This window comes from Coregonus clupeaformis, chromosome 7, assembly GCF_020615455.1.
Source record: "Coregonus clupeaformis isolate EN_2021a chromosome 7, ASM2061545v1, whole genome shotgun sequence".
Classification (NCBI taxonomy): domain Eukaryota; kingdom Metazoa; phylum Chordata; class Actinopteri; order Salmoniformes; family Salmonidae; genus Coregonus; species Coregonus clupeaformis.
The window spans coordinates 19,432,167-19,458,560 of NC_059198.1; the positions used below are offsets into that span (position 1 = coordinate 19,432,167).

The 26,394-nt window shown below is 42.6% G+C and overlaps 2 protein-coding genes across 2 annotated transcripts in view; both read right to left on the reverse strand.

Annotated features, from left to right (window-relative positions):
• The window catches only part of si:ch211-285f17.1 (sickle tail protein), a 232,698-nt gene extending 214,624 nt beyond the window's left edge, over positions 1–18,074 (reverse strand). Inside the window, exon 1 of the mRNA XM_041881111.2 lies at positions 17,629–18,074. Within this exon, the coding sequence (XP_041737045.1) occupies positions 17,629–17,701 (73 nt within the window). The 5' untranslated portion in view covers positions 17,702–18,074. The remainder of the gene's footprint in view (positions 1–17,628) is intronic.
• A 5,787-nt stretch (positions 18,075–23,861) lies between these two features.
• On the reverse strand, positions 23,862–25,844 carry LOC121570614 (OTU domain-containing protein 1-like). The gene has a single exon (XM_041882084.2). The coding sequence runs from the start codon at positions 25,437–25,439 to the stop codon at positions 24,087–24,089; it is 1,353 nt and encodes a 450-aa protein (XP_041738018.1). The 5' UTR covers positions 25,440–25,844; the 3' UTR covers positions 23,862–24,086.
• Positions 25,845–26,394: the final 550 nt, after the last annotated feature.

Genomic DNA, 26,394 nt, shown 5'->3' on the forward strand with positions numbered 1-26,394 from the left:
GTGAGTAACAGAGAAAGTACCAGACCTGCAGCCATCAACACACTGACTCACACAATTACCCTACACTTGAACGGAACTAGGAGATATGAAGCAGGAAGACACAGATAATTATACTGAACAAAAATATAAACGCAACATGCAATAATTTCAACGATTTTACTGAGTTTCAGTTCATATAAGGAAATCAGTCAATTGAAATAAATTCATTAGGCCCTAATCTATGGATTTCGAATGACTGGGCAGGGTCGCAGCCCCACCCACTGGGGAGCCAGAACCAGCCAATCAAAATGAGTTTTTCCCCACAAAAGGGCTTCATTACAGACAGAAATACTCCTCAGTTTCATCAGCTGTCCGGGTGACTGGTCTCAGATGATCCCGGATGTGGAGGTCCTGGGCTGGCGTGGTTACACGTGGTCTGTGGTTGTGAGGCCGGTTGGACGTACTGCCAAATTCTATAAAACGACGTTGGAGGAGGCTTATGGTATAGAAATGAACATTAAATTCACTGGCAACAGCTCTGGGGGACATTCCTACAGTCAGCATGCCAATTGCACGCTCCCTCAAAACTTGAGACATCTGTGACATTGTGTTGTGTGACAAAACTGCACATTTTAGAATGGCCTTTTATTGTCCCCCAGCACAAGGTGCACCTGTGTAATGATCATGCTGTTTAATTAGCTTCTTGATATGCCACACCTGTCAGGTGGAAGGATTATATTGGCAAAGGAGAAATGCTCACTAACAGGGATGTAAACAAATTTGTGCACAATTATTTTGTTCAGTATATATTTTGAAGAATAGACTGGTGCTCAAATTGCGACATGTCTATGCGGCTGCATGCCTATCGAATCGATGATAGGCTTTCTGTGGTGCCAGGGCATGTATAGCTTTGCATTATCTAATGGATAAATGTTTATTGTTAGGCCTATTTGGTCGTCATTTTCTCATGTTAAGCCTAACATTTCACAAAGATATACACGGTATCGCAATGCTGCTGGCGGCAATAATATAATTACTTGTTCAGTAATTAAAGTTAGAAATTCAAACATTGCAGATTGTAAAATAAATGTTTGATCCAACAGCTTACTAATCAGCTACCAATTATTTATTTATTTTTATATATACAACTTTCCTGTATAGGCTACCTGAACCAGCATGACATGAGCCGTCCTTGCGCTCTCTCCCAGCTTGGATAGAAAGTTGTGCGTAAAACCAGACTATTAATGCCAAATAATAGTCAGTCCACCCTAAAAACACTAGCTTCCTAGGGATTGTTTCATAATGCAGTGTGCTAGCTTTAGCTATATACTGTATTTAGCTGCTATTTATAAACTTTGTATAAAAAGTACACATCAAATAGCCAAACAATGACGAAACAAGTAGTCGGCTTGAGGATAAATTCGGCTTGAGGATATATTCAGCCACTATTTTCTTGTTGAACTCAGCAGGTTTTGTCTGGCTAATAGCCTACACAAATGGGCTGCAATATTCAAGGTAGATTAAATTAAATCAAATGAAATCCAACTTGAGAAACTCCTTTGGTATCCTGAAGTCCTCCTTTTTTGTGTGCAAATGTTTTCACCATGGCCTTTAGGTCCAGGTTGCCGGCCCAACTGTTTCCTATACTGAGTATTTATTGCCAACTCAGACAGTCTTTCCTGAGACATTGTGCATTATATGTTCATTGCGCTGCACAGAATTTAAATTTAGTCTTGAATGATGCATGCCAAGATATACCAGAGATAAGGGACTGTTGATATTGCAACCACACAACTCAAACGCCGGTTCACCAGTATGAACTAAATTGAGAACTGTTGTCTGCTAAAGATGATCATCTGTTTGCATCTGCCAATTCATTGGCTGTCCAGTATCCAGACGTCCTGTCCCCAGAGCTTCCTATACAGTTAATCTCTTTCCATAACGTGTTGAGGCCGGCAATTAAGGAGAATGAGAGGCTCAATTAAAGATCTTACAGAACTGCTGTATTTGAAGCACTCCTCCCTTCTGCTCAGTTTCCCTGATGTTACATTTACATTTTAGTCATTTAGCAGACGCTCTTATCCAGAGCGACTCACAGTTAGTGAATACATTATTTTTTTTTTATACTGGCCCCCCGTGGGAATCAAACCCACAACCCTGGCGTTGCAAACGCCATGCTCTATCAACTGAGCTACATCCCTGCCGGCCATTCCCTCCCCTACCCTGGACGACGCTGGGCCAATTGTGCGCCGCCCATGAGTCTCCCGGTCGCGGCCGGCTGCGACAGAACCTGGATTCGAACCAGGATCTCTAGTGGCACAGTTAGCACTGCGATGCAGTGCCTTAGACCACTGCGCCACTCAGGAGTTGCTATGGCAATCAAGCTGTTTTTACCATCCCTGTAACTGTCGCTTCTGTGGAGAGATCAGCTTCTAAACTTAAGTTCATAAAGAACTACCTAAGAAGCATTAGGCTCTCGGTCTGATATGAGCTTTTGAACACCTGAGTAAGCACCACTCATAGCACTGGTGCTGTTGTAGCCTTGACCACGGCATTTGTTCACTGATATCCCCTCATACTTTAAAATCAGTTAATTTTTTCTTCTTCACTTTTTCAGTCACATTCCTGAATCCCAAGAAACAAACACTTAACTTCCTAGTCCATATGGGAATTAAAAAGGTTTATGAATGACTTTTTGGAGGGTTACTGTCATAATGATTTATAAAAAAGACTTGACCCCACAACAGAGCTCAAAACCTCCAAGGGCAAAACACAGAGACCTCCTTCAATCTGGCAATCATTTTCTCCGTCTGAGGAGAGGCACGTCAAGCCAAGTCACTCAGTCTGTGGTTAAGAACCAAACAATAGGCCATTAAACAATAACAGCATCCACACTGGTGTGAGAAAACAAATAAAAGAAGAGACTGCTGACCGAGAAGGCCAAACAACTTATAGACAGTCAGTGCTGAAAAAAACTATATGCTGACAAAACATTTGTATGTGAAAAACAATGTGACCCAAAACAGAATTCCAACTCCATATAAATGTCAAAACGTAAAGCATACCTAAAGAAGGCTCATGAAATGTGTCACTACGAAGGCTTTGACACCACTATCTTCACTGATCAACAGGGACCTCTGGATAGGCTTGGCATAATCTTGTGGACACAGGACATTTTAGGTCAGAAACTCCCAGAAATGTGGCAGAGGAAGAGCATTCACTGATAACCTCTATATGACAGAGAAAGAGGAGAGAGGGAATGTGACAGAGATCGAGTGAGAGAGACATAGGCAGAGACAGAGACAGAGACAGAGAGAGAGAGAGAGAGAGAGAGAGAGAGAGAGAGAGAGAGAGAGAGAGAGAGAGAGAGAGAGAGAGAGAGAGAGAGAGAGAGAGCGAGAGAGAGAGAGCGAGCCCAGGTTGAGTCGTGAGCTGGGCTGTGAGGAGCTGTCCTTAGCACAGGGGCCAACAGGGGCCCCAGGTGCTGACTGAGGCCCTCTCAGACCTCAGATGACAGAGGCTCCACTACTATCAGCAGAGATGATTGGCCCATTACGTAACAGCTGTAATACTGTAACATATTAGGCCCACTGCTCCAAGGCTGTGTCCCAAATGGCACCCTGTTCCATATGTAGTGCACTAGTTTTGACCAGGGCCCATAGGGCCGAAAGTAGTGCACTACATAGGAAATAGGGTGCCATTTGGGACACATCCGAAGTCTGCATAATCACATTGCTATTACTGGGAGTCATTTAGCACAAGAACAAATACGTGAATACTGAGCCTCTCATAGATGATAAATAAATCCCCATGTTTGTTAGACATCGTTAAATGGTTCCTAACTAGCAAGTTCTGACAAACATTAAGGCTGAGGTTTGGGCTGAAAGTGAGGCAGCATTATGCTACGTGACAAACACTTTTATTACATTGCTTACCTAATACATTCACACCTCACTTGGCAAAATGGAATTCATTAACTTTTCAGTGCTGTGTTCAGTGACATTTCTCCCAATGCCACACTGTCTGCCCAGCATTTGACTGTAAACAATGCAGCTTATCTTTTCAAGTATTTTCAAGTGTTGTTCAAGTACATCATGACCCGTTATGATAACAGTGAGAAAACTACATTCTCAGAACTCTAATCATTCGTAATAATAACTTAACCACACCAACCAAAGCACAGACACTGACAATGAGACACTGGATCTAGGGCCGCATTCCTTTCGAAATCAGCACCTTCGGGATGAGCATTTGGTCTTGTGGCTCTCATAGGGCGCAGAGTTATTCCTGATCTGGACAAACTCAGGGCCCTGATCATGAGGGTTGATTTTCATAAAGTGCCACTCTATTAAAGTTAATGAAAGTTCTCTTTGTCTTCAGATCAGGTTATTAGGTAGAATCAAAGTCTTGGCCGGAAAGTACTCACTTAGCCACTTGCCATGCCGGTACTTTATGGGCTGTTGTGGAGTTTACAGGATTAGACAAGTGACAGCTCTGCAGAGCACTGGAAAGTCACAGACAGGGCCCAGGGGCACCCAAAATCCAAATACTGGGCTTCATTTTCCCCCCAGTATTCGTTGACAGAAAAATAGATTTTTGTTTTATATGCAAAAACCAGCAGCAATGGAAATCATTTCTTGAAATAGTGCTTAGTGAGTGACAGGGTGTTTGTATGTGTGGGTGGGAGAACGTTTAAAAGTTCAAAACTACTGAGAAACTCTACTTTCAAATGTGCTTCTCAGCAGATTGTTTCCTGAAATTCTTTCTCTCTATCGCCACCCCCAAACTACTGTAATAATGACTCCAACCAATCAGTGATCTCCATTCCTGCAGTACACACCCACTTGTATTCAAGCTCCAAACCTCCAATTAATCACACTGACATGAACAGCTTGTGGTTATTGACTGGGAGTGGATTCCTCTCCATCCATGATGCTACAAAGATTTATAAAAAAACAGAACACACCCTAAACATTCCTCAGCTAGGGCTTCTACAGAGCAAAGTTTGCTTCCCAACCTTCTAGTTTAGTTAGATGTTTAATAATTGTTTGTGTTAAGTAAAGTTAAAGGCAAGTTCACCTTTTTTTTAAGCAAATCTGTAGTTTGGATGTAAATGGAATTTTTTGTGATTTCACTTGGTTTTGAGAAACTTACCACACCCGACTTCATCATGCTCATTCTGCAGTTGCAGTGGCACGTCGTTATATTCAATTTTGTTGGACTCTAGCTTTTCTTCTCCGTGTAGCCTAGGCTTGGGCGGTATACCGTTCCTGTACCATACCGGGGTATACGGTATTACCAGCAGTGCACACAAGGTGCGCTATGTCTTTCCAAATGTAAAATAAAATAAAGAATGTATGCACAAAACAAATTTAGGCAGCAGGATTGTCTCTGCTGTAACCAATAAGCTTGATCTTGTAAGCTATCCACTTAGCTAGCAAATTAAAAGCAAACCAAATGCATAGCTGGAGCCCTGAGCTGGAGCTAATTTATTTGGCACATCTTAGATGGTTAACTTATAGTTATAAGCAGTGGCATGGTATGGTACGCACTAATTTGTTATCATTTCCACACTGTACCACATTTGTTTTGTCTTTGTATGCCTCTATTTTGTGAAAAAGTCACTTTGTCCGAATAATTATTCGCCCTGTAGCTCAGTTGATAGAGCATGGCGCTTGCAATGCCAGGGTTGTGGGTTCGTTTCCCACGGGGGGCCAGTATGAAAATGTATGCACTCACTAACTGTAAGTCGCTCTGGATAAGAGCGTCTGCTAAATGACTAAAATGTAAAATGTAATAACCAGGTTTCCATTCAACCTTTTATGCGAGTAAAGTACAGGTCAGGAAAAAATGTCATGACAGGCCTCATGGAAACAGAACATTTTTCGGTTAACTTTCCAAATGTCGACAAAACAAAATACGCTAGACAAGGTGGGATCTTTTTGTGTCGGTAAAATGAATAATGCGAGAAATGTCAGTGGAAACGCTTTTATGCGCAAATATTGATATAATAACTATCATATCGAAGTAAACTTGGAGTCACACAATTACATATTGTTTGGTTCTCCCACTACGACTCGTCGGGAAAGCATGCAGTTTATTAGGCTACAGATGAAATAAGTTATGCTGTGTTGACATAGTCCGCCTCTCCACCAGTGATCCGGATCGTCTGATTAATTTGGACACTAATTTGGACACTAATAACAGGTTTATTAGAGTCAGTATGGCATATACAGTAGTTATAGGCATAGATAACCCCTATCAGGTAGAGCCAGTTTGTTCATGACCATATACACACACACACCTTAACACTGTCCCATTTCATTCTATAACCTATTTGATATGCTTCTTTGAACATGACCTCGTCTGAAACTTCAAAAGGGAAGGCTATTTGACTCGTACTCATCTGTGCCAGAAATGTACATTCCCAGAGCCCCCTTGAAAAACAGTGTCATCATCAGGACTGGCATATCATGGATAATTAGAGCTTTGGGGCGACACACAGAGAATGTTAATAAGATACACATAGCACCTCATAGAGTAGCCCCCAATAGGGCAGACCACCATTAATCACCAAAAGAGCAAAAGGGACATTTTTAAAACACAGCTCAAAGGGGAAGGAAAACAAGAAATTGGGTGGCCAATTGAGACCACCATGGGAGTCAGTGTGTGCGTCCCAAATAGCACATAGGCCCTGGTCAAAAGCAGTGCACTATATAGGGAATAGGGTGTCATTTGGGACATAGTCTAGCTCTTTATACTGTTTTACAGAGGAGCAGTTTAGATTAAGTTCTCTAATCACTACAATGATGGGGAAGATGTTTGTTTAATCACCAGTTGTATCCACAGGCTAAACAGAGCTGTGCGACGGTTGTTGTGTCTAGGAGCACTGTGTGTTCTTGCCTGGCAACAAAGCCAGTAGGAGTCTTAAGTGCCCAGTGTTGACTGATACACATGTCATCTGTTTCTGAGCAGATGGCCAGCATTACTTCCAAGAACTCAATCTGCTTCTTCATTTGTTCATTTGATGCTGATGAAGGTCAAAGCACGTCGTGACCTCATCAACTCAAAGTAAACAAACCAGGGGTCATATGTATCAAGTGTCTCAGAGAATGAGGGCTGACTTGATCCTTGGGCAGGGAAGACCTGATCCTAGATCAGCATTCCTAATCTGAGACACTGAGAATATGGGCCCTCGTAAAGACCTGAGAAACCATTACTGTTTCTTCTGTGTTAAGAAACAATACAACAGAGGGAGACACTGAAAAAACTGGAGCAAAGAGAGACAAAGAAACATCTGGTTCCACCACTGTCCCACAACACAGCAGAGGAGCGAATGGAGAACACAGGAGAGAGTGGATGGAGAATTCATCAGACACGCAAAACAGTCTGATTCAGCCAGACATGAGTGGTGTTTCAAAGATCCAATCAGATTCCTCCAGACATGATTGGCGTTTCATAGAGGGACATTCTCTCCTGATATACCAGACCTCTAGATCATCCAAGCATAAAAATACCAAGTCTCCTCCAACACATTGCAGTCTCCTCCAGCAAATTGCATAACTCTTCCCAAGTTCTCTCACGTCACCCCGCTCCTCCGCACACTCCACTGGCTTCCAGTTGAAGCTCGCATCTGCTACAAGACCATGGTGCTTGCCTACGGAGCTGTGAGGGGAACGGCACCTCCGTACCTTCAGGCTATGATCAGTCCCTACACCCAAACGAGGGCATTGCGTTCATCCACCTCTGGCCTGCTGGCCCCCCTTCCTCTGCGGAAGCACAGTTCCCGCTCAGCCCAGTCAAAACTGTTCAATGCTCTTGCACCCCAATGGTGGAACAAGCTCCCTCACAACGCCAGGACAGCGGAGTCACTCACCACCTTCCGGAGACACTTGAAACCCCACCTCTTTAAGGAATACCTGGGATAGGATAAAGTAATCCTTCTACCCCCCCTTACCCCACCCCAAAGAAAGAAAAAAATAATAACATATTGTAAAGTGGTTATCCCACTGGCTATAAGGTGAATGCACCAATTTGTAAGTCGCTCTGGATAAGAGTGTCTGCTAAATGAAGTAAATGTAAATGTAAATGTAAATGTCTCCACATTCCCATTGCTTTGTCCCAATTCCCATAGCTCCTTGTTTTTATTTTGTCACAAACACTGACTTAGCTTTCACCCTTGAGTGGCTATAAGCCTCTCTTGTTACTAGTGGTAATTGGTGGCTCACATGAAAGAAGCTGTAATGTTGTTTGGTGTGTGTGTGTGTGTGTGTGTATGTGCGTGCCTGCCTTCCTGTATGTATACAGTGCATTCAGAAAGTATGCATACCACTTGACTTATTCCACATTTTCTTGAAAATGAAATGCAGAAATATGTAATTTACATAAGTATTCACACCCCTGAGTCAATACTTTGTAGATTTACCTTTGGCGGTGATTACAGCTTTGAGTCATCTTGGGTATGTCTGTATGAGCTTTGCACATCTGGATTTTGGGATTTTTTCCCCATTCTCTGAAGCAGGTTCTCATCAAGGATTTGCCGGTATTTGGCTCCATTCATTGTTCCCTCTATCCTTACCAGTCTCCCAGTCCCTGCCGCTGAAAAGCATCCCCATAGCATGATGCTGCCACCACTATGCTTCATGGTAGGGATGGTGTTAGACGGGTGATGAGCTGTGCCTGGGTTTTTCCAGACATAGCGCTTTGCATTCAGGCCAAATAGTTACATTTTTGTCTCATCAGACTACAGAATATTTTGCCTTATGCTCTCAGAGTCTTTCACATGCTTTTTGTAAACTCAAGGCGTGCCGTCATGTGCCTTTTTCTCAGGAGTGGCTTCCATCTGGCCACACTCCCATAAAGCCCAGATTGGTGAAGTGCTGTAGAGACTGTTGTCCTTCTGGCAGGTTCTCCCATCTCAGCCAAGGAACTCTGTAGTTCTGTCAGAGTGGTCATTGCGTTCTTGGTCACCGCCCTGATCAAGGTCCTTCTTGTCCGCTTGATCAGTTTGGTGGGACTGCCAGCTCTAGGCAGAGTCTGGGTACTTCCATATTTCTTCTATTTCTCAATTATGGAGACCACTGTGCTCTTGGAAACTTTTTATTCCTTTCCCCAGATATATGCCTCATCACAATTCTATCTCGGTGATCTACGGACAGTTTCTTGGACTTCATGGTATAGTTTCTGCTCTAACATGCACTGTCAACTGTGGGACCTTATATAGACAGCTTAGTTTCTTTCTAAATCATGTCCAAACAATTGAATTGGCCATATGTGGACTCCAATCAAGTTGTAGTGACATCTCAAGGACGATTAAAGGAAATTGGATGCACCTGAGCTCAATTTGGAGTGCCATAGTAAAGGGCTGTGAATACATACTGTATGTAAATGAGATATTTCTGTATTGAATTTTCGATAGATTTGCAAAAATGTCTAAAAAAAAGTTTTCCCTTTGTCATTATGGGATAGTGTGTGTAGATTCATTTTGAATTCAGGCTGTAACACAACAAAATGTGGAATAAGTCAAGGGGTATGAATTACTTTCTGAAGGCACTTTGTGTGTGTGTTTCAAGCACTCTCCTTCAGGCTTGATTTCCTAATGGCCTGAACGTTTAGTCTGTCCTTAATACTTCAAATTGGAATGAAATGTCAGGAGGCAAGAAAACACAACAGAGTGCATTTGCCGCACGGCCAGTAAAAGGCAAGGCCTGGGAGAATAGATCTCCTTTCTTAGAGGGGTCACTGAAGAGGCTGATCTCAGTAAATCAGGAAGCAGAGAGGAGATATGGAGAGGTCAGCAGAAACATGGGGAAGAGAAATGCGATAGACCAGGAGAGAATGAATGCGGAACCATTGATTTTCTCAGAAGCCCTTAAGGTGGGCGTTTTCAGAAACCCTGTGTGCGTCCCAAATGACACCCTATTTCTTACATAGGGCACTACACAGAGCCCTATGGACCCTGGTCAAAAGAAGTGCACTATGTAGGGAATAGTTACTTCTTTATTGGTACCGCTGTGACATTTTAACCTCCAGCCAAATGAACAGCAACACAAAATACATTTTGTTATGCTGAAGGCTTCAAAGCATGCACAGCAGGTGGTTTAATTAAAACTCAGTAAGTGGAAAAACGGTGTGTCTTTCTACAGCAGTTGGTTCGGAACATCTTTTTAAACTAATAAATTAGGGGACATTTTTGTTAACTTAAACTTAAAATGTAAATAGGCAAACAGGTGCTATTGTTCTTTGTGTCCTTGTGATACAACACTAAAAACACATTTGACATCAACTCAAGAGTACATTAGCTTTTACAGTGGGGAAAAAAAGTATTGTGAAAACCTTGTGAAGACTTACAGAAAACGTTTGACCTGTGTCATTGCCAACAAAGGGTATATAACAAAGTTTTGAGAAACTTTTGTTATTGACCAAATACTTATTTTCCACCATAATTTGCAAATAAATTCATTAAAAATCCTACAATGTGATTTTCTGGATTTTTTTTCTCAATTTGTCTGTCATAGTTGACGTGTACCTATGATGAAAATTACAGGCCTCTCTCATCTTTTTAAGTGGGAGAACTTGCACAATTGGTGGCTGACTAAATACTTTTTTCCCCCACTGTATCTGAAAGCCGTCGCCCCCAGTTAAAGTTAACATAACATGAGCATGTATTACTGTTACTCTTAGGGTAAGACTATGGACTGCTCCTTAAATCGTATTGTTTCAGACACAGTAACTTAAGAGCCTGGCTTTAAATCCAACATGAAAACAGCTGTTTAGCATCTCTGGAGGGGCTATTTCTAGCAGGGAGGGAAGAGTGATCAGTCTCCTCCCCAGACCGGCGGGGGGATGAATGGACGGACGGGTGGGCGGACGGCAAGCAGACAGACCGACAGACAAACATACAGACAGACGGACGGACAAAAAGAAAGATGAACAGACGGATGGACGGACAGACAGCCGGCTGATGAAGTCAGGGTATTTCACACATCCCATCGCACCACTAGGAGAGAGGGACTTGGATGCTGTAACTAGCTCTGGTTGAGTTTAATGGACTCAAATGTTTAGAGAAGAAACACCTGGGGGGGATCTCTGTGAGGTCACCATATATTAAAGACATCCTACTGTACCATAACTTTCACGCCCATGAGTTGTGTTGAGAAAAGTTTAGAGAGATGGGCACGGTACGTTCCCGCCGGCTACTCTGACATTGGCACAGATACCGTCTGCATTCCTGTACATGTGAATCAGCACTGTGTGATTCTCATACCAACGCTGCACTTATCAACTCCCTTGAGAAGAGGCATCATTAAGATAGCATGCTACAATGTCTAATGTTAACACTGGACATCGTGACAAATGAAAAATGATTTGACCTGACAGTCCGCAAATGAATCACAAATATAGAATGTGTGTGTGTGTGTGTTGTGTGTTTGACCTCGCCACAAGGAGAATATCATATGAGTAAACCAACACCCCCGTCCAAGCCCACTCTATCTTCTGGCGATAGAGCCCTGTTTCGGTCATGCCCCCCCTCGGCCCTCGCTGTCGTTCTATAACGGCTCAAAACAAACACTTTCTGACTAACCCCTATAATCCACATTAATAATTCTCACAGCAATGTGTTCACCATTGCTAGAGTTTGTTACCTTTCCCAAAATTCCTAGGTTTTCCAAAAATCTTGGATTGAAGATTCTGGAATCAGGGAAGGAAAGAATAGGAAATCGGGGAATCGGCCAAGCAGGATTTCTGGAAAGCCTGGGGATAGCATGAGGCTTTCCCATTCCAATATATGACTTTCCTCTCCATTATCCCTTACAAAGTGTTGAGGCCACAAGTTAATAATGACTTTCAGTCATTCCAGCATCATTAGTCAACATATCAGTTTATAACTGGATTAAAGTCATGGATTAACTTTGGGGTCCTGCTATGATCCAGGTGCCATTTGTTTCTTGTCTACATAAGCAACCTGATCCTCCTGTATGCATCTGGTGAAAATAGATGAGATTCAGAGACGGGCCTGCCCTGGACGCTAAACCCAGCAGCTGCCTTTTAATCCAGGGATAGAGAGTGTGTGTGTGAGAGAGAGAGAGAGAGAGAGAGAGAGAGAGAGAGAGAGAGAGAGAGAGAGAGAGAGAGAGAGAGAGAGAGAGAGAGAGAGAGAGAGAGAGAGAGAGAGAGAGAGAGAGAGAGAGAGAGAGAGAGAGAGAGAGAGAGAGAGAGAGAGAGAGAGAGAGAGAGAGAGAGAGATGTTTGGGAGGGAAACCTAACACTCCAGTCACCTGGCTCTGGACCACAGGATGGGTGGAGGGGGACTGCTGCTGAAGAGGCCATTTCGTGTGTCCCTCCCACGCCATTCTGCATACAATCTGAGCCCTGTCCTACACACAACCTCCTCAGCACTTTTCAACCCTGGCTCTGCCCCGATGCATGTCCCTCTCTCTCGCCACACATGACTCACACACACACCATCCGGGACACGAATACACATGCCCGAAAACTGATGCGTGTGCTCTCTGGAGGGGATTTGCAGAGACTGGCAGACTTCCATTGTCTGCCCTCACGTAACCTTGTCCCCAGGCTATTGGGCACAGCACATATAAGCTTGAGATATCAACAATTTAAAGTTGGCCTTTGTGGGAGTGACCATAGAATTCTATGTGAGTGACCTTACTGAGTAAAGTATTTGGCATCATTTAATTTGAGTGAATCACACGACTGCGAGGCGTGGGTCCAAATGGAGGCAGGACCCGGGCAGGAACTTGAGGTGCACAAAACACATATGGGAGAGGGTTAGGGGGAAGGTGTTCTGGGAGATGATTGGTTGGCAGATTAAGCCAATGCCTATATGCTGGGAGTTTCAAGTTTGGCACGTTGGTCCAGCAGACTCTTCATGCATTTGGGTGGAAGTGTCTGGGAACGTGATTAGCGCTCACGTGGCCTGTCAATCACCCTGTTGCCGTGGAGATGGGCTCAGCATTTTTCTCATCATTATGATGTCCCAGAGTGGGTGCATGCACTGCACCAGTGACCAGAGAGATGAGAGAAACAGCTGTGACTATCATATGCTTCACAAGCAATAAGCATCATCACACATCATCATCCCCTTATTGCATTCACCACATTAAAAACACATTGGCCCCTTTCATAAAAACATTTTCATAAAGCATCTCAGTCTCAGAGTAGGAGTGCTGATCTAGGATCAGGTCCCCCTGTCAATGTATCCTTATTAATTATGATCTAAAAGACAAAACTGATCCTAGATCAGCACTCCTACTCTGAGACGCTTTATGAATATGGGCCATTGTGCGTTTTACTAGAGAAACAGTGTCCGTTTATAACCATGTGTCCTCAGTGACTGTGTGGTGTTGTGGTGCAAAGTGGGGCTGAGGTACCGCTGGAGAAAGAAGTGGTTCAAGGTGAGCATCACCTCGACAAGACAGAGAGTGCACAGTGATCATCAAGCCCATGTACTCACACAGGCTAAAGCAAACGCTCAAAGTATTTGAACGATTTCAAATAGTATCTGAAACCAGTTCTGGGGCATTCTGGGGTATTCTGTAGCTTTCATGGGCCAAATTTCTCATAAACTACGTTTCCGGCTCAGACGGTATCCCTAGCCGCATCCTCAGAGCATGCACAGACCAGCTGGCTGGAGTGTTTATGGACATATTCAATCTCTCCCTATCCCAGTCTGCTGTACCCACATGCTTCAAGATGCCCACCATTGTTCCTGTACCCAAGAAAGCGAAGGTAACTCAACTAAATGACTATCGCTCCATAGCACTCACTTCTGTCATCATGAAGTGCATTGAGAGGCCCCAATAGATGATGCAATCGCCATCGCACTGCACACTGCCCTATCCCATCTGGACAAAAGGAATACCTATGTAAGAACGTTGTTCATTGACTACAGCTCAGCCTTCAACACTATAGTACCCTCCAAGGTCATCCTTAAGCTCGGGGCCCTGGGTCTGAACCCCGCCCTGTGCAACTGGGTCCTGGACTTCCTGACGGGCCACCCCCAGGTGGTGAAGGTAGGCAACAACACCTCCACTACGCTGATCCTCAACACAGGGGCCCCATAAGGGTGTGTGCTCAGCCCCCTCCAGTACTCCTTGTTTACCCATGACTGCCTGGCCACGCACGCCTCCAACTCAATCATTAAGTTTTCAGATGACAGAACAGTGGTAGGCCTGATTATCAACAACGACGAGACAGCCTACAGGAAGGAGGTGAGGGCCCTGGAGGAGTTGTGCCAGGAAATGAATCTCTCCCTCAGCATCAACAAAATGAAGGAGTTGATCGTGGACTTCAGGAGGCAGCAGAGTGAGTACGCCCCCTATCCACATCGACGGGGCCGCAGTGACAATCACTGACAATCTGAAATGATCCACCCACACAGACCGTGTGGTGAAGAAGGCGCAAATGCGCCTCCTAAACCTCAGCAGGTTGATAAAATGTGGCTTGGCCCCTAAGACAAACTTTTACAGATATACCATTGAGAGCATCCTGTTGGGCTGTATCACCGCCTGGTTCGGCAACTGCACCTTCCGCAACCACAGGGCTCTCCAGAGGGTGGTGCGTTCAGCCCAACGCATCACCGGGAGCACACTGCCTGCCCTTCCGGAAATCTACAGTCCCGGTGTCACAGGAAGGCCAAGAAGATCAACAAGGACCTCAGCCACCCAAGCCACGGCCTGTTCACCCCGCTACCATCTAGAAGGCGAGGTCAGTACAGGTGCATCAAAGCTGGGACCAAGAGACTGAAAAACAATTTCCATCTCAAGGCCGTCAGACTGTTAAATATCCATCACTAGCCTGCCTCCACCCAGTACCCTGCCCTGAACTTTGTCACTAGCCGGCTACCACCCGGTTACTCATCCCAGCACCTTAGAGCCTGCTGCCCTATGTACATAGACATGGAACACTGGTCACTTTAACAATGGAATACTGGTCACTGTAATAATGTTGACATACTGTTTTACCCATTTCGTACTGTATTCTAGTCAAGGCCATCCTATTCAACTATTGCTGTACATATACTATTCTAGCCACGTATTCTTCAAATATACTACATATTCTATCCACATACTGTCCAAACTGTCTATACATCCCATCACATATACAGACTCCAACATTGCTCGTACTAATATATCTATATTTCTTAATTCCATTATTTTAGTGTGTATTACTGTGTATTATTAGATATTACTGCACTGCCTCCCAAGTGGCGCAGCGGTCTAAGGCACTGCATCAACCCATGAGGCGGCACACAATTGGCCCAGCGTCGTCCGGGTTAGGGAAGGGTTTGGTCTGACTGGGATTTCCTTGTCCCATTGGACTCTAGCGACTCCTTGTGGCGGGCCGGGTGCCTGCAAGCTGACTTCGGTCGCCAGCTGGACGGTCTTTCCTCCGACACATTGGTGCAGGTGGCTTCTGGGTTAAGCGAGCAGTGTGTCAAGCAGCAGTGCGGCTTGGCAGGGTCGTGTTTCGGAGGACGCATGGCTCTCGACCTTCGTCTCTCCCGAGTCCGTAGGGGAGTTGCAGCGATGGGACAAGACTGCAACTACCAATTGGATATCACGAAATTGGGGAGAAAAAGGGGTAAAAGTACTACAAAAAAAAATAAATGCTGACAGATAATTTGTTCGTTCGACATGGTGGAATCTTTTTGTGTCTGTAAAATTAATTATGCGAGAAATGGGGTGGAAACGCCTTTAAGTGCAAATATCAATATAATAATCATCATATCGAAGTAAACCTGGAGTCACATGATGATATGGTGTGTGGTCCTCCCACTACGACTCGGGAAAACATGCAGTTTATTAGGCTACAGAAGATATAAATTATGATGAACTTTACAGGGTGGTGAAAGTGCACGGTGATGAGCTTAATGCTCCTTTCCAATAAATATTGAGGGTCTTATTCTGGTGACATGATGATCGATGCTTGACTGCCTTTTGACAAATACAAATATTATCCATAATAACCTCATCATGTAGACTAGCATACCCGCACAGCCTACCCACACTGTGTCTGCAAGCTGTTCGCTAGAGTGCACGTGCCAAGACATTTAACACAATCGTTTTTGTGACAAAATTATCGGTAGAGTTGAAAATGCGATGGAAACACATTGACCTTTTATTTGGTACATGAAAACTTAAGCGAAAAAGTACATTTTATGTGCAATACATCATCAAGCACTGATTTTTATCCGCAACAGGTAAGTTTGGTGGAAATACACCACTGGAAATACACCACTGGTGGGAAATTATGCAGATTTTCTTTATGTGGATTGTAGAATATTCGCATGAAAATCTGTCGCCAATTGGATGGAAAGCTAGCTATAGAGAAGAATAAAAGAGACTGCACTTTCTCTTCTCTTCATGGGCATGAAAAGGACAAAAGGAAACAGAGATAAACTCCAAGGGCAGAATGCTACGTCTCCCCAAAGAAACCAAAATGTAGCATTTGCTCCAGAGTTTCTGCCATTACACAACAACTGCACACTTGGTCTATGTCGCCCATTACAAGTGTTAACCTGAAGTAAACTTGCATCCTCTCAGCATTACAATAGGAAGTGAGAGCACGTTTCTGGTACAAGCTGGGACAACGAGGAGAGACCGGCATCCATATCCTGTATGCTTCTGCAGTTCAGGTATCCACAGCAATTAGGGAGTGGCATTACTAAGGTCACTTTGACAGAACATAAACCTCAGGGGCCGTATTCATAAAACGTCTCAGAGTAGAGTGCTGATCTAGGATCGGGTCCCCCCGTCCATGTAATCTCATTCATTGTGTTTAAAAGGCTAAACTGATCCTACATCAGCTAAATCAGCACCGCTATGAGACGCTTGATACACAAGGCCCTGGTCCCCGACATCCAAATAGACAGGGCCATTCATATTCTGAGGTTGTCTATGGCTTGGCAGTGAGCCTGATGTGGTCTAGCTAGCCTTGATGACCATAACATCCCAGAGAGCAGGCACCCTTCCGGGCTGAATGCCATAGGGCATCAGGCATCAGTGTCAGTGGCCCCTGTCAGTGGCCCTATCGTTGACTCCAGGTGACAAATTAGCATTATGACAGGTGATGCTACTTGAGATAACACACAGCAACTAAACCACACTCCCATGGCAATCCCATAAAATCGTAAGCAATACTTAATGTTCCTTTATTGGATTGTATGGAGTTAATGACTTTGAATCCATGATTGAATGCATGAATAGCCTAACTACTTGTAATGCATTTATAACACAACATATGTAAAGGAAAAGGAAGATAATGTTACAATCCCAAAATAGAAGGCTAGATAAATCAGTTTATGTATAAAATGATATGGAGGTGCTTGGGAGTTTTGGGCCAAATTAATAAGCACATGTGTGAAATATGACCGGGTGCAGGGGCTGTGGCTAATACAAAAAAAGATCTTAACGGTTTAAATGTAGCTATAGCCCTATCCTAGTATCCCATGTTCATCAACATACGTTTAAACAAGATAATTAGAAGCCTATCATTGGCCAAATATATAGACTGCTATATCAGCATTTTATTTTCAAATATGACTTCTCCTCAAAGCCAAGGTCAGTGTGGACACAATCTCGAAACTTGAAAGCAGCAAACCAAGAAGCAAACAAGAGTAGCGCTTACTGTGTAATTTGGGGCTGGCTTTGCGGTCACTGGAAGGAAGCTGGTCCGCGAACTGCACCCGATGTCCCGACATGTTCGATAGGCTGGCTACCTGTCAAGTCAGGGGCACGGTTGCACCAACACCGTCGCTCAGTCGCAGTTTGTTTCAAAGTATCCCACAACTTCCAACGATATGGTTATTTCGCAGGGGTGACCGTCTCTTGGTGCTCTTGCTCGTAGGACGCGCATACAGATCGAATATAAATGTCGTTCAGACTGTCTGTCATTCAATTTCGCCTTTCCTCACTCTATGCCAGTTGCAGGCAGCAGATACCAATACTGCAGCAGTAGCGGTCCAGGCAGCCTGTGATCCGACTCCGCTTACTACCGCGCTCACCTGAATGACTGCGCGCTAGTTGTGTGTGGAGCACTGGTTCATTAGCGAAGAGAGCGGGAGAGGCATTACAAAACTTTGCTATCCACATGACTGCAGAATTACGTCATCACAGTTTACAGCCTCCGTTATTATTTTTGAGTCAGAGGAAATAAAACATGTTGCCATAAAATAGCCAAAGCTACACAAGTCAAACCAGGCATTAATATGTTCAAAGACAAACTTCATAAAATGTATTACAATAGCAAAAGTAGGCCACAAACGTGGGAAAAAGTAGACATAAAATATAGCCTACTTCAGGCTATTAAAACGGGGACGATGACGGTTATGTGCAGGTGACGTCCTGACTAGTATTATGCAACCAGCACAAACGATGACGTCACGTTGTATGGTAATTAGGAATCCTTCAAAATAAAATCCCGCATTAGAATCTATATATTGTGTTATTTCTTTGGGGGCTGAGGTCTACATATACATTTACATTTTAGTCATTTAGCAGACGCTCTTATCCAGAGCGACTTACATGAGCAATTAGGGTTAAGTGCCTTGCTCAAGGGCACATCGACAGATTTTTCACCTAGTCGGCTCGGGGATTAGAACCAGCGACCTTTCGGTTACTGGCACAACGCTCTTAACCACTAAGCTACCTGCCACCCTACCCAGCAGCACTATCTACACCAACTATTCCACTGATCCAAATGCAATACACTATAGGCCTACAAATTACATATTGGCTTACAGAGAAACAACTATTCTTTATTACATTTTATACCACGGGTGGGTCTAATTCTGAATGCTGATTGGTTAAACCGTATTCCAGCCTGTGTCTATTCCACAAGTTACCACCAGCTAAATCTATGACGTTAAAACGCCTATTTACTCTGTTCCATATGACTGCCCAATCCACTGTCTCATCAGCCCAGCCAAGCAATTATAACCTTGATCGCCACTATAAAAAGCATCTAGACATTATCTCACATTTCTTTTAGACTAACATTTATTTTCAACAGCGGAGATTTGTATACACCTCGCTGTCTGTCTCTCTGACATTTGCAACATTGTTTCAATATAAAAATTCGATATCCAGCTGTCCCATAGTAATGAACGTGTCGGGACCCTAGATTTGTGTCGGGACTATATCTTGTGGAAGGATGAAATAGTATGAATAAATTAATCAAAATAACTTTTAAAATGAAAATATATAAGTCATTATTTGAATATGTTGGTAACCTGTTGTATAAAAGTGATAATGCCCTCGAAGCCGGTGTTTGGAGGATATATTGACACTACGTCTTGGGCCTAACAACACCCGTGCCAATATATCCTCCAAACACTGGCTTCTCAGGCATGTATCACTGAAGTAATACCTCTGACAGACAACTTTCTAGCTCCGCCCATAACTTTTGGACTTTATAGCATTCCCAGAAAGCATGGATTATTGATTCATTGTTAGTTGTACATTTAAGACAAGACTCTGCCGATGTGCTGTAGAATTTGTGAATTTTGTCTCTTGTATAATAAATTCTATACATTAGTTTATACTGGATTAAGCATACATTTTCATTAACTGTAATTTCATTAGTTATGCTCCAACATTCCCTCCATATTGTGCCAACATCAGTTCTTTTTAAGTCTTCGTTACAATAGTTTCTATTTTTTTCTAAGAGATTGTCCGTTTGATAGTTTTTGTATATCTTACCTATCATATGAACACTTTTCTGACTCAAATAAGATTCCCTCAATGTTGCTCTGATGTCCAAAATATTTAAAATATAAATTTCCTAATATGTAACTTAAAAGTTGCATGTATTTGAAAATATTTACATTGGTCGGCCCAAAATTGCTTTTGAATTCTGTCATGGATATAAATGTATTTCCTGTTACCAAGTCATTTACGGTTTCTATGCCTTTAGTTTTTCCATGTGGACCAATTTAGAATAAACATGGCTCCAGTTTCATTGGGGGTAGGTAGCATAGTGGTTAAGAGCGTTGGGCCAGTAAATGAAAGGTCATTGGTTCAAATCCCCAAGCTGACTAGGTGAAAATGTGCCCTTGAGCAAGGCACTTAACCCTCATTGCTCTGGATAAGAGCGTCTGCAAATTATGTAAATAAGTTCTTTACAGTCATGTTTTTTTATCGTATATTAAATGTTTATGACACTGTTATGAAGCATTATGACCATACTATGTCACTTTACTTGGACTAAGAAAATAGACTTTATGACACTGTCAAGAAGCATTATGACCATCATAATCATATAAGCCAGATAGGCCTATCACATACATGCCCTTATATCAGTCATCAGTCAAAAAGAGGGTGTCTTGTCCTGCTCCTGAAATCTACTCCTGCATTCAGCCCAGTCGTCAGCAACAGAGCATTGCGGTAGGTGCATGTCTGACATCAATGTGTGCGCAATTACAATGATAATTTAATACGGTAAATTACAAAATATATATATGACATAAACATACTGTTGACACGTAGGCGTGGTGTAATGAAATGTTTTGCCTTGTGTGGTAGGTTTTGTGAGTTTTGACACTCTTATGTAGATGTCATAACCAGCCATAAAATAACGCAATATATGTTATGAACATATTATAACAGGTTCTGACAAGTTATGTCAGCTGTTATGACATATTATGACATGGTTATGACCGTGTCATAATGTGTTATGATGCTGGGTGTCAAGTAAAGTGTTCCCCATTTAACTATACAATGCCTTCAGAAAGTATTCACACTGCTTTACTTTTTCCACATTTTGTTGTGTTACAGCCTGAATTTGAGATTTTGTGTCACTGGCCTACACACAATACCCCATAATGTCAAAGAGGAATTATGTTTTTAGAAATGTTTACAAATTAATACAAAATGAAAAGCTGAAATGTCTTGAGTCAATAAGTAATAAACCCCTTTGTTATGGCAAGCCTAAATAAGTTCAGGAGTACAAATTTGCTTAACAAGTCACATAATACGTTGCATGGACTCTGTGTGCAGTAATAGTTTTTAACATAAAAAAATGTATGACTACCTCATCTCTGTACCCCACACATACAATTATCTGTAAGCAGTGAATTTCAAACACAGATTCAACCACAAAGACCAGGAAGGTTTTCCAATGCCTTGCAAAGAAGGGCACCTATTGGTAGATGGGTAAACATAAAAAAAGCAGACATTGAATATTACTTTGAGCATGGTGAAGTTAATTACACTTTGGATGGTGTGTCAATACACACAGTCACTACAAAGATACAGGCATCCTTCCTAACTCAGTTGCCGGAAAGAAAGGAAACCGCTCAGGGATTTCACTATGAGGCCAATGGTGACTTTAAAATAGTTACAGAGTTTAATGCCTGTGATAGGAGAAAACTGAGGATTGATCAACATTGTTGTTACTCCACAATACTAACTTTTTGCAAACAGAGTGAAAAGAAGGAAGGCTGTGCGGAATAAAAATAAAACAAAACACGCATCCTGTTTGCAAAAAGGTACTAAAGTAAAACTGAAAAGAATATGGCAAAGAAATTCACTTTATGTCCTGAATACATTATGTTATGTTATGTTTGGGGCAAATCCAACACAACACATCACTGAGTACCACTCTTTCTATTTTCAAGCATGGTGGTGGCTGCATCATGTTATGGGTATGCTTGTCATCGGCAAGGACTAGGGAGTCTTTTTAGGATTAACAAAAAAAAAAAACGGAATAGAGCTAAGAACAGGCAAAATCCTACAGGAAAACATGGTTCAGTCTGCTTTCCAACAGACACTGGGAGACAAATTCACCTTTCAGCAGGACAATAACCTAAAACACTAGGCCAAATATACACAGTAGTTGCTTACCAAGACGACATTGAATGTTTCTGACTGGTCTAGTGACAGTTTTGACTTAAATCGGCTTGAGAATCTATGGCAAGACTTGAAAATGGCTGTCTAGCAATGATCAACAACCAACTTGACACAGCTTGAAGAATATAAAAAAGAATAATGTGCAAATATTTAACAATGTTGGTGTGCAAAGCTCTTAGAGACTTACACAAACATACTCACAGCTGTTATTGCTGCCAAAGGTGATTCTAACATGTATTAACTGTGAGTGTGAATACTTATGTAAATGGTATATTTCTGTATTTCATTTTCAATAAATCTGCCCAAATTACTAAAAACATGTTTTCACTTTGTCATTATGGGGTATTGTTTGCAGATGGGCAATAAAAAAATCAGGCTGTAAAACAAAAAATTGTGGAATAAGTCAAGCGGTATGAATACTTTCTGAAGGCTACACACACATCACAAATTCTGCTACCAGACTCTTATTTACTATTGCTAATACTGCACAATTTAAACACTTTTCCCCCAATTCCCCCTTCCCTGATACATGTGTAAACATTGTACTATAAATTGTGCATTCCTGTATTATACTTATGCTAAAATGTTTATTCTATTCTCCTGAGCCATTTATTTTATGTTCATATTCTTATCTTTACTATTTTATATTGTTGTTATATTGCTGAGAAGGAACCTGCAAGTAAGCATTTCGTTGGATGGTGTATACCATGTGTATCCTGTAACCTGTATATAATACTAATAAAACGTGAAACTTGTCATTCATATACAGCGTATTGCATTGCAGTGAATGAAGTGGGTGGAGTAAGGAGTCACAAGTACCCTGTATTAAACGTGTTTGTCAGCACAAGAGACCAATTTAAGTTTCGCAGACACTATTGAATAACTCCAATTACATATATTAGTATTTTACTAAAAGTGTATTTCTTAAAATATAGCCTACACAATAGCTTTCAACATACCAGTATTGGTGTAAACGTTCTAAAGAAATGCTGGTATAATTAATACAATATTACAAATAAAAGTACGTCAAATTACCCATTTATTTTGTCAAAACTAGTTGCAATGCAGTGAGAAAAAAAATCCGCGATCGTGTTGCCAGCATAATATCCTGCTGCTAGGAGAACGGTAATTCTGTCCTGACATGGGGGAGTAGCCAGGATGCTACGTGCATAAACGTTCCTTTGCACATAGTGTATGCGTATTGATGCTATGTGTAGGCTAGGCTACTGTCTACCTAAATACCACGCGAAATTATAATTAGTTGTAAAGATAATTCGACTTCATAGCCTACTTGGGCATGTTTCAATCAATCCCGTGAAACAAATCAATTGAGGGGTCTAATACGCCATCTAACGGTTGTGCAGGGGAATAAAGCAAAATATAAACCCAGCCATTTGTATTTGTATTGTATTGTTACTTAATAATAATAGCAGCCGAGATTGCCCCTATTACATGTCTAGATAGAAAGTGTGTGTGTGTGTGTGCGCGCACTGCGGCGTGTGCATTATCTTGCATGGGGATTTAAATAATGTCAATGTAAGACAGAAAGTCAAATGAACACCAAAAGTGTTATTTCAAATGTTTGTTTAAAAACAATGTTGCTCTTTGTGCTCCAAGCACCTCACAAAGGCATAAAGCTTAGCAACACAGCTTAACTGTTAAAAGATCATGTAATAATACAAAAATAATTATGGCAATGAACCGGTCAAAAACCTAATAAATAGTCTCCCCTAAGTGCTCAAACATAAAACGCATTAATGTAGCCTATAGGGAAAAAACACACAATCTCCTTCAAGTGTCACTTTTGGCATTTAGACTATTTACAACACAAATATCAAAATATAACAAGTGCACTGCACTTCAATTCGGTTACAATACAACACTTTGAAAAATAAATGTTGAAATCACACACACACAATTAAAGTGCAATCGATTTGGGGAGAGAGAGAGAGAGAGAGAGAGAGAGAGAGAGAGAGAGAGAGAGAGAGAGAGAGAGAGAGAGAGAGAGAGAGAGAGAGAGAGAAGGTATGAGCCCAGGGTGAGTCGTGAGCTGGGCTGTGAGGAGCGCTGTCCTTAGCACAGGGGCCAACAGGGGCCCCAGGTGCTGACTGAGGCCCTCTCAGACCTCAGATGACAGAAGCTCCACTACTATCAGCAGAGATGATTGGCCCATTACGTAACAGCTAGCCTACTGTAACATAGTAATATTTCAATGCAGCAATCCGATAACTATTGGTTTCAAATGTGACCATTTTGTTCGATGTACATTTTAGACAGTGATGCTGCCATCGACTTGGCCAGCTCTTCGTCCCGTTTCCTTTGCATCTGAGAATGACGGAACCAGTCGTCATACTCTGGGTTGGCCACACACCTGTCCAGCAGGACATCATAGTGTCCGTTACTGAGCCAACTCAACCAGACAGCGGGTTTGGACGAGTCCTCTTCCCCCAGGTAGTGCACCATGGTCGAAATCGTGGGACTCACCAAGCTACCTCCAGTGGTCAGGTAAATGTTCACATTCAACATCTGACTCATCGCCAGAAGCTCCGGATAGCCCGCCCAGGCGCCGTCCTGCGCTGCGTTGATCAAGAACTCCCCGACATCTCCCTCAACGATGGGGTTAAACTCATCCAGGTGGTCGGCTATGTGGTGCATTGTCTGATCTCTCAGCTCCTTGTGCATAGACTGCTCTCCATAGGTGGCTTTGCACACCGCCCTGTACAGACAGTTGCCGTCAGGGATTATGTGGAATCTGTACTTGTGTGCCTTCTCCTGAAGGTATTTATTCTGTTTCTCCACTTCCGCTATGTAACGCGTCACTTTGTCGCTGTCACATTTTTCTGCTTCTCTCGGTGGAGAGGGAGGGGGCTCCTGTAGGACATGGAGCTCAAAGAGCTGCGCCTCGCCAGATGGAAAGTCCAGGTCTGCGCATTCACTGTCATTTATATTATCCTGGGTCGCCAGGGCCTCCATGTTCCGATGGCGTTTTGGGCTTACAATGTTACTTGTAACTGTTTTTCCTTCCCCATTTGCCATGTTAATTCTCTCCTCACAATTTCTGCAACTTGGTCCATCGTTCTTGTCAATATTTATCAGGTTATTTTCACTTTCCACGTTTTCACAATCACTGAAAAAATCCCCTCTACCTCTCAAGTGATCAATGAAGTCCACAATCAAGTCTGTATCCAAATGATCCTCTCGGTCACGCGGCTGAATCAGGACATCTTGTGAATATGAGTCTGACGGATCCCGTTTGGTTTGGGTCTCCTTTATGATGTGCACTGGAACTGATCTCTCAACTCCGTCAGGCCGACGAATTATTATCTCTGCGGTAGAAGTGTAGTAGACTGGCTTCATGGAAGCAGCCTCGTAAAATGAAAAACCAGCAGCAGGCATGTTTGCAGTAGATTGCGTCTCTCCTACCGTATTCCCGTTAGTGTCTGCTGGAGTAGTCCTAATCGGTTTATTATTTGCAGAGGAGCTCGTTGTTGTTCTGGACAAATGGTCGGTAGTGGTACCACTTGTGATAGTTATCGAAACTTTGCGAGAGGATCCGGGATAGTGTGTCAAAGCACTGCTGTACAGCTGCATTTTGAAAGACTCGCCTTTATACAATATGTTGGACACCAAGTGTTACGGAAAGATGACAACAAAGGCTAAAAATACAACCAGTCATCAACAACAGCTAAATTGTAGGGTACGTTTCCATGGATCCACGGTCTTGTTCCCGCTGTCACACATAGGGACCGAGTTTAGCCATCTTGCGTCAGCGCAGTTTCCCTAATTTTAGAAAGGAAAAGTGTAACCGGACCTTCTCCACTTCATCCTACCTCATTGCCAACAGTTGAAGTAGCTGTACGTAGAGCAGTAATGACCACAGCGAGGGAATTAAAAGGATTTGATGACAGTACACTCTCGGAACTTCGCTTGCCCAAGTCCGCGGCGTCAAGGGCGGCGTCGCCATTCTGGAATGCGCAAAGCGTGCCAAAAGCTACATCACGGTTACGCGCAGGGATCTGCGCAAAAAACCCTCACAAACCTTATTACTTCTTGAGAGTAAAGTGATGTCCCGTCCTTAAAAGTATTGTATGGCCTTTTTGTTGGATTTTATTGGATTCAATACAGTCTAATGTATTTTCTATCCATGCGCCTTTTAGTGGTTATTTGCCAGTGTAGGCTACTGTCTGTGCGTAAAAATGTCAGTCATGTTTTATTTCTGTCTGTTTTCCAAAATATAAAAAATATGTGAAAATATATGTGAAAGATAATCCGTTATGACACTATTATAACACAATTTCTTTCACATTATATCATTTGCCATCAATACGTGGATGACACACTAGGCTATATGATAGATCTGTAGCAGCCTAAATATTAGGCATATGTGATCTGTATTATATGACCTGTATTGTGTGACCGAATGAAACGACATTCTATGATGAGGCTGTGAGGTTTTGAAATAGACATGACTCATCTCACAGAGAGGGGTAGATCTCCATTTCAACCAGCTCACATTTGTCATTGCATGTCAACTAAAGGAAAAGCC